This window comes from Ptychodera flava, chromosome 8, assembly GCF_041260155.1.
Source record: "Ptychodera flava strain L36383 chromosome 8, AS_Pfla_20210202, whole genome shotgun sequence".
NCBI lineage: Eukaryota > Metazoa > Hemichordata > Enteropneusta > Ptychoderidae > Ptychodera > Ptychodera flava.
In genome coordinates, this window is record NC_091935.1 from 15,463,050 (window position 1) to 15,479,339 (window position 16,290).

Consider the following 16,290-nt stretch of genomic DNA (forward strand, 5'->3'; position numbering starts at 1 on the left):
ATACGGGCACGCGTTCTCCCGAAAGCTCAATCATTTAAATATAATAATTTGAAGTTTTACAGTGTAGAACTACACATTGCCTGTTTATTTTTTGTGTCTGTCAAAATAATATTAAATTCAAAGGTAAAGCGCACTACCGTCAGACCCTGTACCTCACTCACTCTCTTGAGAATAGTTCCACCCAACGTAGCATGTCCAAATATCCGATCACGCATTTTCACGCGAGAGTATAGCGCCATTTTGTGTGCCGGTTGCATGTATAGTCTCGGTTACCCAGACTCCTCTGCGCTACTGGCGAAACGAGAGTCTGGGGAAATGCTATGGCACGGTTTGTAACACAAAATGGCCGCTGACAGAATTACGGACAGACGCTGATTGGCTTATCCGTCAGTATGACCCTGGGTCACTGCAACTCGACTGAAAACATGGACAGCCATCGATGGAGACCGATTGAACGCTGTAATTGGAGCGTCTTTGACCTTGTACGATATATCATACACGTTAAAGGTGGGAATTTCTCGTTCTATTTGGTCTAGTTAATCACCACATAGTTTAATTTCTCAAAATGCTAGCTCGTTTGCCAATGCCATACTTCATCCTCTCGTTGCCACACAAATGAATAGTTGTACCACTGGCACTACCAGTTTTTCTCGAGGGTCTCTGGTGTACAGTTTATGGGTGTAAGGTCTATTTTTTACGTCCATGTACAGACTCAGACAGGCATTGGAATTCAGTAACTGAATCAGTTGCTTAGATTACATATCTCGATTACCTGTACCGTAGCTGCAATGATTGCAGGAGGAGTCGCTCGTCTGGACTTTGTTTGGGGTCGCGTACAAAGTCAATCCAGACGAACAACCCCGCCCCCCTACAATCATTGCAGCTACCAGGTCGCGTACAAAGTCAATCCAGACGAGCAACCTCCGCTACGATCATTGAAACCACCCATACCCATACATATTATCGAGCGGAGAAAACAGTGCCAAGCACATTGTTTTTGACACTGACTGTTCACAGTTATTTTAAAAATAAAGCTTTAGCTGCAAAAAATTGTACGATCATTTTTCATAAGTAGATATATGTGCACAACCCCATGTACCAAAAAAAAATACTTCAATTATTGCTGCTATATTGTTGTTGTTGTTGTTTTGTGTGTGTGTGTGTGTGTGTGTGTAAGCATATACACTGGAGCAAAGGGTAAAGGGTCTATGGTGTAAGTAAGAGAGCCAAAAAAACAAAGTGACAATACTTGAAGCCTCAAGAATCCTGTCTACATTGATGACTTTTTTATCAATCTTGTGCTTTCATAACTAAACATAGAGCCTATTAAAACCTTGTTGGTATTTTTTTATAAATACATTTCCATCAGGATAAACAAGTGGAGTGCTTAAAGCATCTAGTGAATGGCAGTGAAGTCATGGCAGTATTGCCAATCGGCTATTGAAAAACTATCATCTATGCTTTGTTACCGAACATACTCAATGAATATCACAACAATCCTCTGATGAACAACAAGGCTGTTGTGATCTCAACACTGGTGTCCCTTATGGCTGACCAGGTGCAGCGTCTCAACGTAATGAGTGTTAGTACAGTACAGCTGAGTGAACAAGAACAAGGCTCTATTACTGGTTTGTTTATATGCTCATGTATAATTCCATTTTTTGATTTGTAAAATGTATGGCAATGTCAAATAAATCCTATCTATTTTTGAGAATGCTGCAACTATCTATCCACTAATCTATTATCAAGACTTGTGGGACCACATGTTATTTAAAACCTACTACCTTGATGTATTTAATAGAAACTGAACTGCATTACTTTTATGAAATATTATCTCTCAATAAGTGTTTTCATGCATCCCATATGGGTGTCAGCTGGCATATGATAATGTAACTCGAAATTTTCTCAGACATGTACAGTTATATTGTCAAGCACTGCGATGGTGTTGTGTTACATGTAAGGGTGTGCAAAACAGTTATTATCAATAGCAGTATCAACTATTGAAGGACAAAATGCAAAATGCAAAACTACATACGATTTGTCATTTCATTCTATAAATAACATGTGTATTTTCCCAATATGACATATTCAACTGCAGTCTTCATAAATACAGTATTACATATTTTTTATTCACAGACAGAGATAGTGCCATCATGCTACTCAGTCCAGAAATACTATTTAGTGGTAATTGAAGAAATCATCTATGCCAATCAAAGTACAGAGACACCTTTCCATAGTTGTCGATGAAGCACACTGTGTTGTTCAGTGGTATGTGTCAATAATTAATAACGTGTATATAAAAATATGTCTACGTTTGTGTGTGTATACATAGTATAAATTATTCAGTTATACTTCAAAACTTTTATCACATTGAATGTCTGAGTGAGGAATGTAGCTGCCATCAGATTTTTCAGTATTTTGAAGAAATATTGTATAATGGTAAAATCACCAATTTTGCATGAGAATTGAGTGAACTGGCAATGATAATCATCATATTCAGCACAATGAAAACAGAAAACACTTCAATTTGAAAATTGATATGAAATATTACTAATCCTGCTGAGATAGAGATGACCACACAAAGCTTTATGATCTTCCACTCTTAAAAATGTTGACATGTCTATTTTTATTTTACTTGTACAGGGGTAAAATACTATGCTCGCATTGGCGAACTACAGAGTCTTCTTCCAAGAGCTAACATGGTAGCACTCACTGTAACAGCAACTCCAGATCTGAAATAAAGAAAATGTTATGCATGGAAAAATGTGAGCTGGTGAGATGTGATCTTGACCGCCACAATATATTCTACCAAACAATACAGGCTCCAACATCAATTGCTGACACATTCTCTTGGCTTTTTGAATCTCTGAGATGCATGAAGACGCTAACTAAGAAACACATAATTTACTGCAGAAATATCAATTCTTGTGCTTATTTGTACAAGTATTTTATCATTCAATTAAATGATGAATCATGGATTGGGTCACCAACATTTCAGAATGCACTGTTTACCATGTACCACCACTCCACACCAGTGAAACATGATTGGTTGAAAATCATTCAGCAAGACTGAATCTAAGTTGAGAGTAATCATAGCTACTGTTGCATTGAGTATGGGAGTGGATGCCCCTGATGTCTACATGTCCATTCATTGGGGAGCTTCTAGATCCTTTGAAGGCTTTGTACAGGAATCAGACATTTGCTATGGGCAATGTGACTGTAGGGAATGCCCTATATGTTCTGGTTTGATCGCAGAGAGACTTAACAATGAGGAACTGTGTGCAGCTGCTAAGGATGCCGAACAACATGAGCACCTGATTAGTAGTATTACTGACGAACAACAACGGATCATCAAACAAGAATTGACCACATATAGAGATTAAATGTCTCAGGCTTTGATTTCATCAATAGTAATGACTAGGTTGACAGATGCTGTCATTTCTGATATTTTAGACAATATTCCCTACATTCATTGTAAGGACGATACACTCACAGAGTTTGTGTTTGATTCACATATTGCCTCAGTGGTGTGGAAAATCATTAGTGAAAAATTAGAGTGAAACTATTAGGATTTACATACAACTTAACATACTTGCATTCAGAAAAGTGTCATGGTTTTCAATATGTCTAGGCTGAACAAGATCAGGAATGCTGGACTTAGAGGGCTGTAGAGCAAAAGGATTGGTGTTAGGCTAGCTGCATGAGAAAACGAGAGCCACAGATCCTACCCATGTCCCATGTGTAAGTACCTACTCTAAGCAAACAGAATTCCATTTGTGCCTCTGCATGTTTTTTCTCCGGCTATGGTCTCATTTTCTTGGCTTACTTACTGTTCGGACCATATTTAGTACCTACCCTAAAAAGTGTCTTTACTGTAAGTAGATCCAACAGGCGCAGAGAAGAGTAAATCAAAAATTTACTGGTTGATGTCCATTAATCCATTCACACATTGCCATCTTGGCTTACCCAGTGATGATTAATGGACATCAACAGACAGCAACAGAACTTTGATTTACTTTGCAGTACTCCAGTTGGATGTACTAACAGCAAGACTGTTTTGTCAGGGTAGGTAATAAATTTGGTCTGAATGTGAAAAAGCCAAGAAAATAAGACCAGAGCGGGAGAAAAGCATGCAGAGGCGCAAACGGAATTCCGTTCGCTTAGAATATGTACTTTCGCATAGGTAGGATCTGTAGCGCTTGTTTTTTTCCGGTACAACCCACGAGAGCTATGACTGCAGCTATCTTTAGGCCAGGGGAAAAAAAATTCTTGTTCATCAGATTTTTTGCGCCAAGCTTCAGAAGCGGCTAGCAATTTTTTTTCCAAACCAGCAAAATCTACCAGTAATTTCACCGGTAATGATAACCTGGTCAAGATTTTGCAACACTCTTCAATAACAGAGTGAATTGCGTGCAGGAGTGCAGCAGAATAAACATGTATTAAACACAAATGGTGGATACAAGCAATAGTTGTGCAGATCCACTAGGGGCAGGCTTCAAAAGCCCACCTAGTAAACAAATTTCAAAATTTCAAAAACATAAAATTCCAAATCTGCAAAAGTAGAAGTGGCGATTGGGATGAACAATTTTTTTCCCCTGGCCTTACTGTGTAGTTATATTCAAAACAAATTTCAATTTTGCTTGGTCTTCCCATTGTATTGTGATCTCCCCACTGTATAGTGATCTCAGAGTCCAATATTTATCCAAATACGATTACACACTGCCTACAGTGCAAAGTTTTCTTTACTGTTACTAGACCAGAATGAGACAGTCATTCAAAATTAAGCCAGGTCTATATGTCATGCTTTCGAAAGGTCAAACTCTGCATTTGAATGAGTATCATGAGAACTACTCGGTGTTTTGTTACAGGCAGTATTATTTATATATTCATTTTGTGATTGATGATTTTGCTCTCTCCATACCTGAACTTCATTATGTGACATGTACACTTTTGGGCTGGTGGCCTCCAATATTGTAATAAAAGTTATTGATTTACATAAAACTCAGAAGATGTATTGAGAATATTTGAAATCTTTATTACTTTTGACATACCCATGTCAATAAATACGACATACATATTGACAGGGGGGGGGGGCCGCATGTATTTTCCTCCAGAATTTGAAGGGTGGGTCACCCAAAAATAATCCTGGAAAAAATCAAAATCCCCCTCCCCCAGATGTAAAAAATTAACACTCCCTAATTACAAGTCAAGACTTGTAATGTTCCTGTCTTGATGTCTGTATGTTTACATCACAGACCTACATTGTACTTTAGCATGGGGTTTAACAGTGGAACACATGAATCAAAATGAAAGGATCTTGTTCCTCACGTGTGTTCCTTGTTGGTGTCTGTGAGATGCCAATAAAAGTAATCAGAGTAATCAGTCAAGATGGCACACAAAAAATTCCATGTTCAGCAATGAAATCTCTAGAGCGGAATGAAATTGGTGGTAATTTGCAATGCGATGTTCAAACAGATGTTCTGTGATAGCAAAAAAAATTCAAATCTCACAAATGCACACAATTACAACAGCCTGTGAGTGCACTTTTTCAGAATGCCCATTTACTAGTTGAGTATTCTTTTTTCTTTTCATTTATCCACCTGTGTTATTCTTTGGGATCAATATTACAGAAAATGTCAGCATAAAGTTTGGGAAATGATCATGTGCCTGCATTCCACTTAAATACTGATGACTTATGTTTCAACTCCTCATATATGGTTCTTATATCACTATCAACACTAGCTTTTGTATGTGTTCATGACTGAAATGCAACATCGAGTTCTCGAAGCAAATGCTTCTCTGAAGTTCTCAATGTCATCACAGTACAACACAGTCTTTCCAATCCTGGCAACAGCAGCACTGGTGTGATTTAGTCCCAATGATTTCATTCTTTTCTCAGCAAATCTATTGGGAGTTCCATGACATAGTAACCGTCAAAATTATTTCCTTCTCCTCTCGATAAGTTAATGAACCTATTCCAGGTTATTTGATGACTGAGCCATGGTGACAACAGTGCTTCGGTACTTGCTTGGAGAAGAAAAGCCTCAAGTCTATACTTGATCTTGTGACTAGAATAATAGACAAGCATAGCATATCTCCAATGCCTCAAGCATCTCTCTCCATACCATAGGATATATCAGGCTTGGGAATATGGGTCAGAGTTGTTATTACCTGTATTAAATTAAAAAAACAGACATTGGTTTCTATCTATGAATATATAGAATGTAATTAAAAGCACAAATAGTATACTATAAGATTCTATCACATTAAAAGTTAATAAGAATAAAATTGTTGTGATCACAGTTTTCACAATTTTGGTTAAAATTCACAAGCTGAACCTTAAAAGTGAAAGTAGTAAGACTGTGTCAAAATAACATCAGATGTAGAATTTCAGTGGTGTCACATTTGGTGATTCTTTTTTTTTGAAAATTGAGTGGTTAGAGTACAGACACATCAGAATCACAAGTGTATATGATATAGCAAAAATAAAATGTACAAAATTGTATGGTCTTCAATACCGCAGGTATAATAGCCTTGAAAATCAAACTTAACAGAAAATATACATACCTTTTAGTGTCTGTTTGTTTCACTTCATATCTTGTCTTGGGGTGATACAGGAAGGGGTTACTTGAGAGATCTGCAATGGATCCATAAACATATGGCAAGTTATCTCTAAATGAACACATACTCTGATGAAAATTGGATACGTGGATTGGCTTGATTTTCCCTCATCTTGTTTCCTCTGTAGAATATCATTTAACATTCGGTCACACTGCCATAAGCTTAGGGCAGCACTAAGACAGTTGAGGGCCACATGGTAGTTTCTGAGTCTTGTGATATAGATGCACAGAATAGGGCGAATAATCATGACAGTGTTTGAAAAAAACGTGCTTAGGAGCACTATCAACCTCTCGTTATGTAAAATACCTGCGAGCAAGACTTTGAAAAAATATTTTGTGGTGATATTTTCCTGCGCGAGGTGTTTGGAAGTTTTTTCCGGTCAAGTTTCAGAAGTGTGTAGGCAACGTATAACTTGCAAAAGTATGGGTTCGCTCACAGTCCCATAGAGGGACTGTGGTTCACTGTTTATGGCAACACTCATTAGACAGATCATGGAGGTAGAAGGAAAGACAGATGACATGTATGTGGTCGGTAGTGATTAGTATCGATATATATCTCCGCTATATAGGAGACTGGGTACCGTATGTTGTGAGTTCGAACCCGATTGAAACCACCGTATATTGCATACATACCGCATTTGGTGTGCATGGAAACAGTCTTTTTTTTCTAGTCGCCAATCTCTCAATTTTTTGCGATCTTTCCACAATTGCACAAACTCTCCTAGCTGCAGTAGGCCTACAGTAGCTCGAGGTTTTGCCTGGGTATTTGGGTCGGACGGCAAAACCATCTGGTTTTGCCGCCCGACCCAAATACCCAGGCAAAACCTCGAGCTACTGTACTGCAGCTACGGTCTCTTATGAAAAGACAACAAATCACACACACAGATATTGCCGAGAGTCACTTACAGCATGTGTCGTCTCCGCTGCGTCGTCTCCATGTTTTCAGTCGAGTTGCAGTGACCCAGGGTCATACTGACGGATAAGCCAATCAGCGTCTGTCCGTAATTCTGTCAGCGGCCATTTTGTGTTACAAACCGTGCCATAGCATTTCCCCAGACTCTCGTTTCGCCAGTAGCGCAGAGGAGTCTGGGTAACCGAGACTAGTTGCATGTAGCGTGTAGATCTGTCGTGACATAAAAAAAAGTACCGAAGTTTTCTCTCATACGCGTAAAGCTCAGTTGTACTGTGTAGGCTCGAAGCATGGATGATGACGCAGAAACTTATAAATTATGGAGAATTCGCAAGACGGTCATGCAGGTATTGCACTAAGTAGAAATGACTTATTCTTCCAACGCGCAAAGCCCTTCTCTTCCGCGTTCACATGTGTTTTTGTTGACTCTGCATTTTCTCGATGATGGCATGGTTGGTACATTGTGTTGTTCAATTGAGCTGTCGGTTTCTGTCCACGCAGTTTAACACCTGCCTATCCACCATCGCTCTGAACCACAGTCTATACTAGACCTCTCCAAAAAAATTATAGCTTTGCCTCAAGAACTGACTAACATCTAGTCGAAAATGGAATACAAATATATTTCATAGAGAGATAAAATTCATAAATTTGGTGGATGACTAGCCGCAGTACTGTAGCTCGAGGTTTTGCCTGGGTATTTGGGTTCAACGGCAAAACCAGACAGGCACAACCTCGAGCTACAGTACTGCAGCTAGCGGATGACATATAAAAGCAAAAAAGAGCTTACTAGTACAAGAGTTCTGATAAAGTTTTAAGAAATGGAAACCAAACGTACAAAAATCTACTGACACAACAGATTATGCAATCTGTGCTCATTTGGTGAATAATTGAAACTTCTGTCACAACTTATTAATCGTTTTACAATACATATTCAATTCTTTTATGAATACATAATGTATGTGTTATGAGAGAGTTCAAATCTTTTGAGCGCTCTTTTCTTGTCACCTTCCTCCATGAAGACAAGCTATCCCTGAAAGAGATCTGGAGAAATGTTATAAAAACTGAGTCCCACATTGTTAAGATCACTTTGAAACTGAATGTCATTGGAATCATCCATGGAAAATTGAATTCATTTGTAAACTTTAAAGTATGTACCCTGAGAGCTGTGAGCATAATCTGTTGAACTATTTTTATGATTATAATTCCATTGCAGCTGTGCCACGACAGGGGCTATCTTGTAACCCAAGAAGAATTGGATCAGACAGTTGATCAATTTAAAGTACAATTTGGTGACAAACCAAGGTAAGGCAACAAACTTGTAGTACTGGTACTGACCTGTCTCTGAGTTGAACTATCTGAAGTAGCTTGCTACACCTTGCAAACTGTATAATAGTTTCACTGTACCTCTTTTTCAACAAAGAACTCATTTTGGTTGAGATGATATTGATGGGGAATCCAGTTTTAATAATGTCATGGATGTGCATGCATTGATTGAGTGCTGTTGATGAGGGCCAAAGGAACCTCAGATAATACATATAAAATATTCTGTATAAATTTAACATTACCTTTTTCAGAAGCTGGTATGCCAAATCTTACTTTCAATGACAGCTTACAAAAGTTACTGATCAATATCATAGATATATCCTCAGTTACTTGTTAAGATTATTTGTTGATAATAAAATTTGGTGATCACGGTCTCAACTGATTTCACCTTGGCTAATTCTTTCATTCCATCAATAGTGAAGGAAGACCAAGGAGAAATGATCTGACAGTTCTTGTCGCTCACAACGATGATCCCACCGATCAGATGTTTGTGTTTTTCCCGGAGGAACCAAAAATAGGAATCAAGACAATAAAAACGTGAGCATTTATCTTCAATATTCATATCTCGATATAATGATGTTTTGTTTTTCTTTAAGTAGGAAAAGTGTCAACCCTTGTCCTGCCAGGTCTGCCACTTCCCCATCCACCAAGTCAGTAAAGAGCAGTTTTGAGCAAAAACTTGCTCATGTTTTCGCCCTCATGGCATGGAATTTTGAAGTGGGTTTAAGTCAGTAAAAATCATAACTATATTATCTCTGTTTTCAGGGGCCTTCAAATCTTCAAGTCTTTGTTAAAATGCAATGTATGGGACATGTTATGCCTCTCAAGTTTTAACCTGATCGTGGCATGTGAACTTGGCAGGAGTAGTGTCAAAGTCCTATTTTGGCCAGATTGAACATAGTTATTGGTAATTGAAATCGTGTGTACAATCAAAACACCTACAGATTCCAATTGATGGTGATCATATTGTATGCGATGTAATGCTGGTATTTCAAAAGTAGATCACTGATAGTGGAGACTACAGATGGGCACTTAATTTGTCATATTCTTTCAAATCAAAGTTATATCTTGATCTCTTGTCAGATCCAAATTTTGTTTTCAAACAAATTAAAATATGCAAAATCTAATCTGTATCCTCAAGGTAACAAAAGATAAACTATATATTTCTCAGCTTGTTCCACAGATAAGTCTGGCTTCAAATTAATGGATTGTGCAGTAGAGAATATGCACAACTCTCATACAAGTATTTCTTCTACAGTTTCACCAATTTTGCATAGTGTCATTGAATTAACTACTTCCATCATGTATTTTATCTCAGTTACTGCCAGAAATTACAAGAAGAGAACATAACCAGAGCCATCATTGTAGTACAGACTGGTATGACACCGTCGGCAAAACAGGTAATGTAACTTATTTCCATGAAATGAAAAAATGTACTTGTACTCTTCCAATCCTTCAGTTTAATGATTATCAGAGTAAATAACTCAACTTAAACTGTCATTTTCTGTAATATGTCCTCAGTTGAAGTCTGGTTCATCATGAGATCAACAACCTCTGTTTTCAAGAGGGCATGTTGGCTTTGACATTTAGAGTAGATCTTCATTAAGGTTTCATCCAGTGTTTTACATCTCTGTCTTTAATCACCAACCAACCACCATCTCAGAGATCCACGGTATATTATCATAATTATACAGCTTAACCCTTTACCTGCTAGACAGTAATGTATCACTTCCCCATCTGCCAACTCAGTGAAAATTGGTATTGAGCCAAACCCATACCTATTTTCACCTACTTTGCTTGGTATGTTATAGCAGCTTTAGTCTGTAAAAATCATGTAACAGTGTCTTTGTCTTCAGGGAGACTCAAATCTTCAAGTCTATGCACCATATGGGACATGTTTTGCTTCACTAGTTTTAACCAACTTGACCTGATGGTGAAATATGAACTTGGCAGGAAAAGGGATACATAGGTGATAGTCCAGAGAACTACATCATGTCAAATCTTGTGATCCACAAACTTCTTACCTTGGCATTCAATCTAACATAGCCCTAAGTCCATTTCTTTTGTTTGTTGTTACAGTCACTGGTTGACATGGCACCAAAGTACATACTTGAACAGTTCTTGGAAGCAGAGCTGCTCATCAACATCACAGAACACGAGGTAAAAGACTGCCAATCTCAAGTGTTTATTGTTGGATGTACTCACATGCAACAACTGCTGTTACAAGGCAAATTTTTGTTACAGTGAAAGCTATGTAGAGACAATGCAGATTTTCATAAAAGTGGAACCTATAACAGTGAAATCTGTGCAGCTACAGTGCAAAGTTTTGTAAATGTAGAAAATATGTTGTAAGAATGTGAATCTTTTTAACGGTGAAACCTATCTCTGTGGCGGGGAAAAATAATAATTCCGCCTTACCATTCAACCCCGCCATCCAGTCCATTCACTCAACAAAGTGAAAGAATGCATGAAACTCCATGTACGGCATAATATTTTCAGTTTCATTAGTGTTATGAAGTCTTCTCGGAAATGTCTGTATCAGAGCTGATAATTTTGTCCACTAACTCATGTATTTCGTCTACTTGGTTTCTCCCCCTTGCAGCTTGTACCAGAGCATGTTGTAATGACACCTGAAGAAAAAGCTGAACTCTTGGCCAGATAGTATCCTTTATTCTCTAATAGCCAGACTCATATTTCCCAGCAGAAGCTGGTCCAAGGATGTTTTGTTGGGTCATATGAAAGTGTGTTAGGAATGGGTTTAACCCTGATCTTGCCAAGTTCATGTGTCACCATCAGGTCAAGATGGTTAAAACCAGCCAGGTCCCATACGGTGCAATTTTAACAAAGATTTGAACATTTGAAAGTTCCTGAAAATATAGACACTGTAAACATGATTTTTAGCTGACCAAAACATGCTATGACACTGACATACCATGCCAAGTCGGTTGAAATACTAATAGGTTTTGCTAGTTTTTACTTTACCTGGCAGATTAGGTAGAGACAGGCCTTGCAGGATATGGGTAACAGATAGGCAATGGGGAAACTGTGTCAATGATTACATCATGAAAGACAATGCTGACTTCATACCAAACATAATGATGAATGTACTCATTGTCTATTGCTCTATATCCACAATCTTGTTTCAGTGTAATGTGTTGTACACCTTGACATATTATCAGTAGATTGAAAGAACACCAGTTGCCGCGTATCCAACAAGGTGATCCAGTGGCGAGATATTTTGGTCTTAAAAGAGGACAGGTAAAGATATATTTTAATGTGACAGCACTTTTTTCACTGTAATTTAATGAGACACCTCAGCAAAGCTAAAGCAGACTTAATTTTTGTCAGTTTTGTAAGTACATCGGTCACTAGGTAGTGGATAGTAGTGGATATTATGAGGTTATTACGAAAATACTGCAAAGGATGCACGAGGACATTGGTGCAGCGTATCGCCCAACGCGAAGTGGAGGGCGATGCGTGGCGCCAATGTCCGAGTGCATCCTTTGCGGTATTTTCGTAATAACCTTATTATTATACATCTTACATTTGTGACTGGGGCATCAAATTGTCAGAGTATTGACCGTTTTCGTGCAATGTCAACAATTTTTCTTCCGATTTTATCGCGCCAGTGTGGAACGGTATCTCGGACGCGCTTCTGCAAGTTCTGGAGTGTGTACACTGCACACGTACAGAGCGCGCGCGAGACATGTTCTGGCATTGGTCCAATGGGTCCCTTGAAACCGTTCACCACTGAATACGCAGATACAGCCGCAGGGGATGGGGTGCCTGGAAACCATACGTGTTACGAAACAGGCGTTCCGTACTGCTTTTTAGCGCATGCAAAATTCTATTGTTCTCGATGGTAGATGTATAATAATAACAGAATATTTAGCATATCGGAACAAGAAGTATGAATTGATACACATAAAAAGAAATGGGGAAATATTTACAAATGGTTAGCCTTTTAGAAACAGTTCTCATAGACATATTTTGTACAACACTTCATGCTAACTTGCTATCCACTTTTCTGACAGCGCTGTTTTTCATTTTCTTAGAAGAGACTCGAGTAAAAAAGTGTATAAACACACAAAATAAAACAAGAAGTATGAAGAATTTACAGATAATAATACTTCTGATGTCTATTTTCACAACCATAGCCAAAAGTCATATTTTCTTTTTTTATTCGCAGGTTGTAAAAATTATTCGTCCCAGTGAGACAGCAGGCAGATATATTTCATATCGATTGGTCCAGTGATATATTTTTTGCCACGTCTGCTATGCCACCCAGGTGAAATGAGATTGAGTCAGGCAGGATCTATGTCCCCTCACCAACATCTGGTAATGGCGTCAGTCAAATAACAGCATCAGATACTTCTGTATGAAACCAGTCAACATATGAATGAACAAATACAGGGAAAGAAAATTTGCTAAAATCTTCCATGAGGAATGCAAGGAGCATCCTCTTCTTCAAGATGGATGGCAAGGTTCAACCTGTGTGTATATGAACAACTTTGTTTCTTTGATCTTTGTTGACCCTTTCAGACCATATTTTTGTCAATGCACCTGAATGATCCCTCTATATAGGTGTTCAGGCCTGAAAGGGTTGATGTTATAATAGTTTATAGACAGAAGACTTGACGTAGTCTTTTGTGCCTTTTTAGCTAACGGTAGCTTAAACTGGCATCATCACCGATCATAATGTGTCAAATCTGCACTTATCAATGATACTCTGATAAGACAAATGTCGCAAGCAATTCTGCTCTGTAAATGGTGGATTTTCATGTGGTCTTGTTCTAGCACATGCTTGAATGGTAATGCTTCAGTCAGCTAAATTAAAGGCGAAAATGGCACAAGCTTGTTGTCAGTACTCCATGCTGTTTCAGAACACCTTAATATTTAAACAGTTGTACAAATCCTGAACAAAGTAAAATTCAAAAATTACTTTTCTCCATGGACAGATCAATAAGGACAAGCTGGAGTTCTGATGCCCAGTGCTGAGAACAAGTAGACTACTGGTATATCCTCTAGTATTGTGTGGTGAAAGTTTTGACCATTGATATACCATACAAAAATGAGTGATACACATTTAAGATATCCCACATCAAATGTCTACCGGCCAAATTGTTCAGTTTTGATATAGTTTTACCCCTCAAAGACATGTCACATTATTCCAAAGCATATATCAGATATGCTGTATTATGTAGGTTTTCAGAACAGGATATCTTAGGGAAATTAACATTTTGTTGTCAGGAGTGGAATTACACTGTGCAAGAATATTTTCAAGTATTTTTGACAATAAAATTATCAAAACACATATCTTTACTCAGATGGCTTTTATTACACCTTCCGGTTCATATTGTTTGTGCCAGTTTTGATTTCAATGATTTGCAACGTTGCTAGCAAGAGACTTTGAGACTTGTTTGAAATCACATGACTTACACATAGTGAAGCAGAGTGCACGTTACAAGGTCTTGCTTGAAGCACACAAAGTGATCTGATCACAGTTGAATGTTCTGACATCACAGCCAAATTGGCCTTTGTGAGTCTGTGAGTATAACTTGGAACGCTACAACATGCCCATACACAGATACATTGATCCTAACATCTGACAAAGACTGTAATTTGTGTTTGTGTGTGAAGCTGGGAAAAGCAGTGTTTGAAAAGATAACTACAAACACACACTTTTTACTTGCTTGAAAACATGCAGCAAGACGAGAGGAACTTTGAATGAAATTAGGCCAATAAAAGTTGGAAAAGGGGAAATATAGAACATTTACAACACAAATTTATCAACACATGGGAAAACTTTCCAGTCTGCTGATGTACACTGTTAGTCTATGCTCAGTAAATATCTTTATTTTAGTGAAAAATTTCGTAAAGGATCGAAATTCTCTCTGGTTAATGAACAGAAATAACCTTTTCTGTCAAAGTACAAGGCAAATACTAAGTGCTAAATTTTTCCTGAGTTGCTTCTTGTAACTATGGCTTTTAGTGAATTTCTCAAACAAGCTATCACTTAATTTTGCATTTTGGTACTGGTGCCAGATATAAGAAGGATGTCATTGCACTTTGACAAAAAAATATCGGTTTAAAAATTCAGTGAGTTTTGTTTGATTTATTGGTTTATTTATTTATTTTTTGTTTGGTTGATTTTTTGTTTTGTTTATTTTTGTTTATCCTTGTGCCCTGTGGTCTGATCATGGCCACAGAGATGTTTGATTTCTCTCGACACTGTGACGAGGAGGACTTGGATAATTTTGGACGGTCAACTTTATCCATCTTTCAGTATGCTGTATTTGAACATGTCAAAATCCCAAAGACATACAACCATACCAGAATCTGAACTGCAGGAGCTGCTACATGTAGCAGCTGGTTGGAAAACACAGTCACTCCACCTGTGTTGGAAATAACACCACAACAATCAGTGTACAGGGGAGGTTGGTATTGTGTGCATTACGATCTGTGTGTTTCTGACGCGGCGCTATATCCCCCTGCCACTGCCAAAGCAACTCCCAAATACAGAACAAAACATTTACAATTTCATAACATCACACTATTTATAGCATTTCATGATCACATTATTTGCAGCAATGTCGTACCTGCAAATGTTATATGTAATGATGCATTTTGTATCCGTTTCCATTTCCTCAAAATATAATGAATTCATTTCTATTAATTTTTTCAATATACTTGATAAATAAGACCGCATTTTAAACTTTGTTGTCAGGCAAACAACGTCTCCATTTAGCTCGGGAATTTTGTATTTTGACGGGGTCACTGACCGCAGTGCCATATACAGATTCATGAGGGCGCAATGTCGGTAGGAGGGTCTTCACACCATCACCAGCAACGCTGGCTTCACTTTTCAGCAATTCATTTATAATGTTTACGTCATTCCAGGGCTTTTCCAGGTGGCTGTCGTCATATTAAGCGCCATTTTGACATATGTCAACATTACAGCTTCTTATTATATCAGTCTGCGTTCTTTTTTTTCGGTGAGTGAACATTCTTAGTGTTTCAAGACAGGCTGTTCGTATTATAGGTTGCGAGGGTGAACACCAGCGTGTCCGTGAAGGCTTTGTAAAAAACCAAAAACGAATAGCTCTACGCGGAGAATCCATTTGAATTGTGTAAATGCTCCAGTCGAATGCTTTTTATATGACGGCATAATGGCAGACTACAGTTGAATTATTTGACATTCTTTATATTCATGTACCTATCTCTCGAGCTCCAACACCCTTCATCCCCCCTCGACAACCCAACCCCGACACAGACAAACAGAAATATCTCTAACTATTTAGGAAACTATTTAGGATACACGTGCAAAATACATTAAAACGATAACAAAATATTTGAACCGCAATTCTTTTGTTAATATTTATTGCTGTTACGACTGGATGAGCCAGAGTAGGTAGCATTGCGCACTATTTTAGTGGG

The 16,290-nt window shown here is 38.0% G+C and overlaps 1 protein-coding gene and 1 long non-coding RNA gene across 2 annotated transcripts; one reads left to right on the top strand and one right to left on the bottom strand.

The window, feature by feature from the left end:
* Positions 1-5,012: 5,012 nt before the first annotated feature.
* Positions 5,013-7,695, bottom strand: LOC139138608 (uncharacterized). Its single transcript, XR_011553643.1, has 3 exons — positions 7,527-7,695; positions 6,568-6,637; positions 5,013-6,171 (listed from the first exon to the last, which is right to left on the bottom strand). It is a non-coding gene; the product is annotated as an uncharacterized lncRNA (long non-coding RNA).
* On the top strand, positions 7,695-14,167 carry LOC139138607 (DNA-directed RNA polymerases I, II, and III subunit RPABC1). The gene is made up of 8 exons (XM_070707047.1): positions 7,695-7,877; positions 8,744-8,832; positions 9,271-9,390; positions 10,172-10,253; positions 10,933-11,013; positions 11,456-11,514; positions 12,033-12,111; positions 13,043-14,167. The coding sequence occupies exons 1-8, from the start codon at positions 7,821-7,823 to the stop codon at positions 13,106-13,108; spliced, it is 633 nt and encodes a 210-aa protein (XP_070563148.1). The 5' UTR covers positions 7,695-7,820; the 3' UTR covers positions 13,109-14,167.
* Positions 14,168-16,290: the final 2,123 nt, after the last annotated feature.

Bases quoted from the DNA above. Each gene is read 5' to 3' on its own strand.
- LOC139138607 (XM_070707047.1), top strand. From the start codon at position 7,821: ATGGATGATGACGCAGAAACTTATAAATTATGGAGAATTCGCAAGACG. The intron at 7,878-8,743 runs GTATTGCACTAA...ATTCCATTGCAG, and splicing joins TTCGCAAGACGGTCATGCAG to CTGTGCCACGACAGGGGCTA. The intron at 9,391-10,171 runs GTGAGCATTTAT...ATTTTATCTCAG, and splicing joins GGAATCAAGACAATAAAAAC to TTACTGCCAGAAATTACAAG.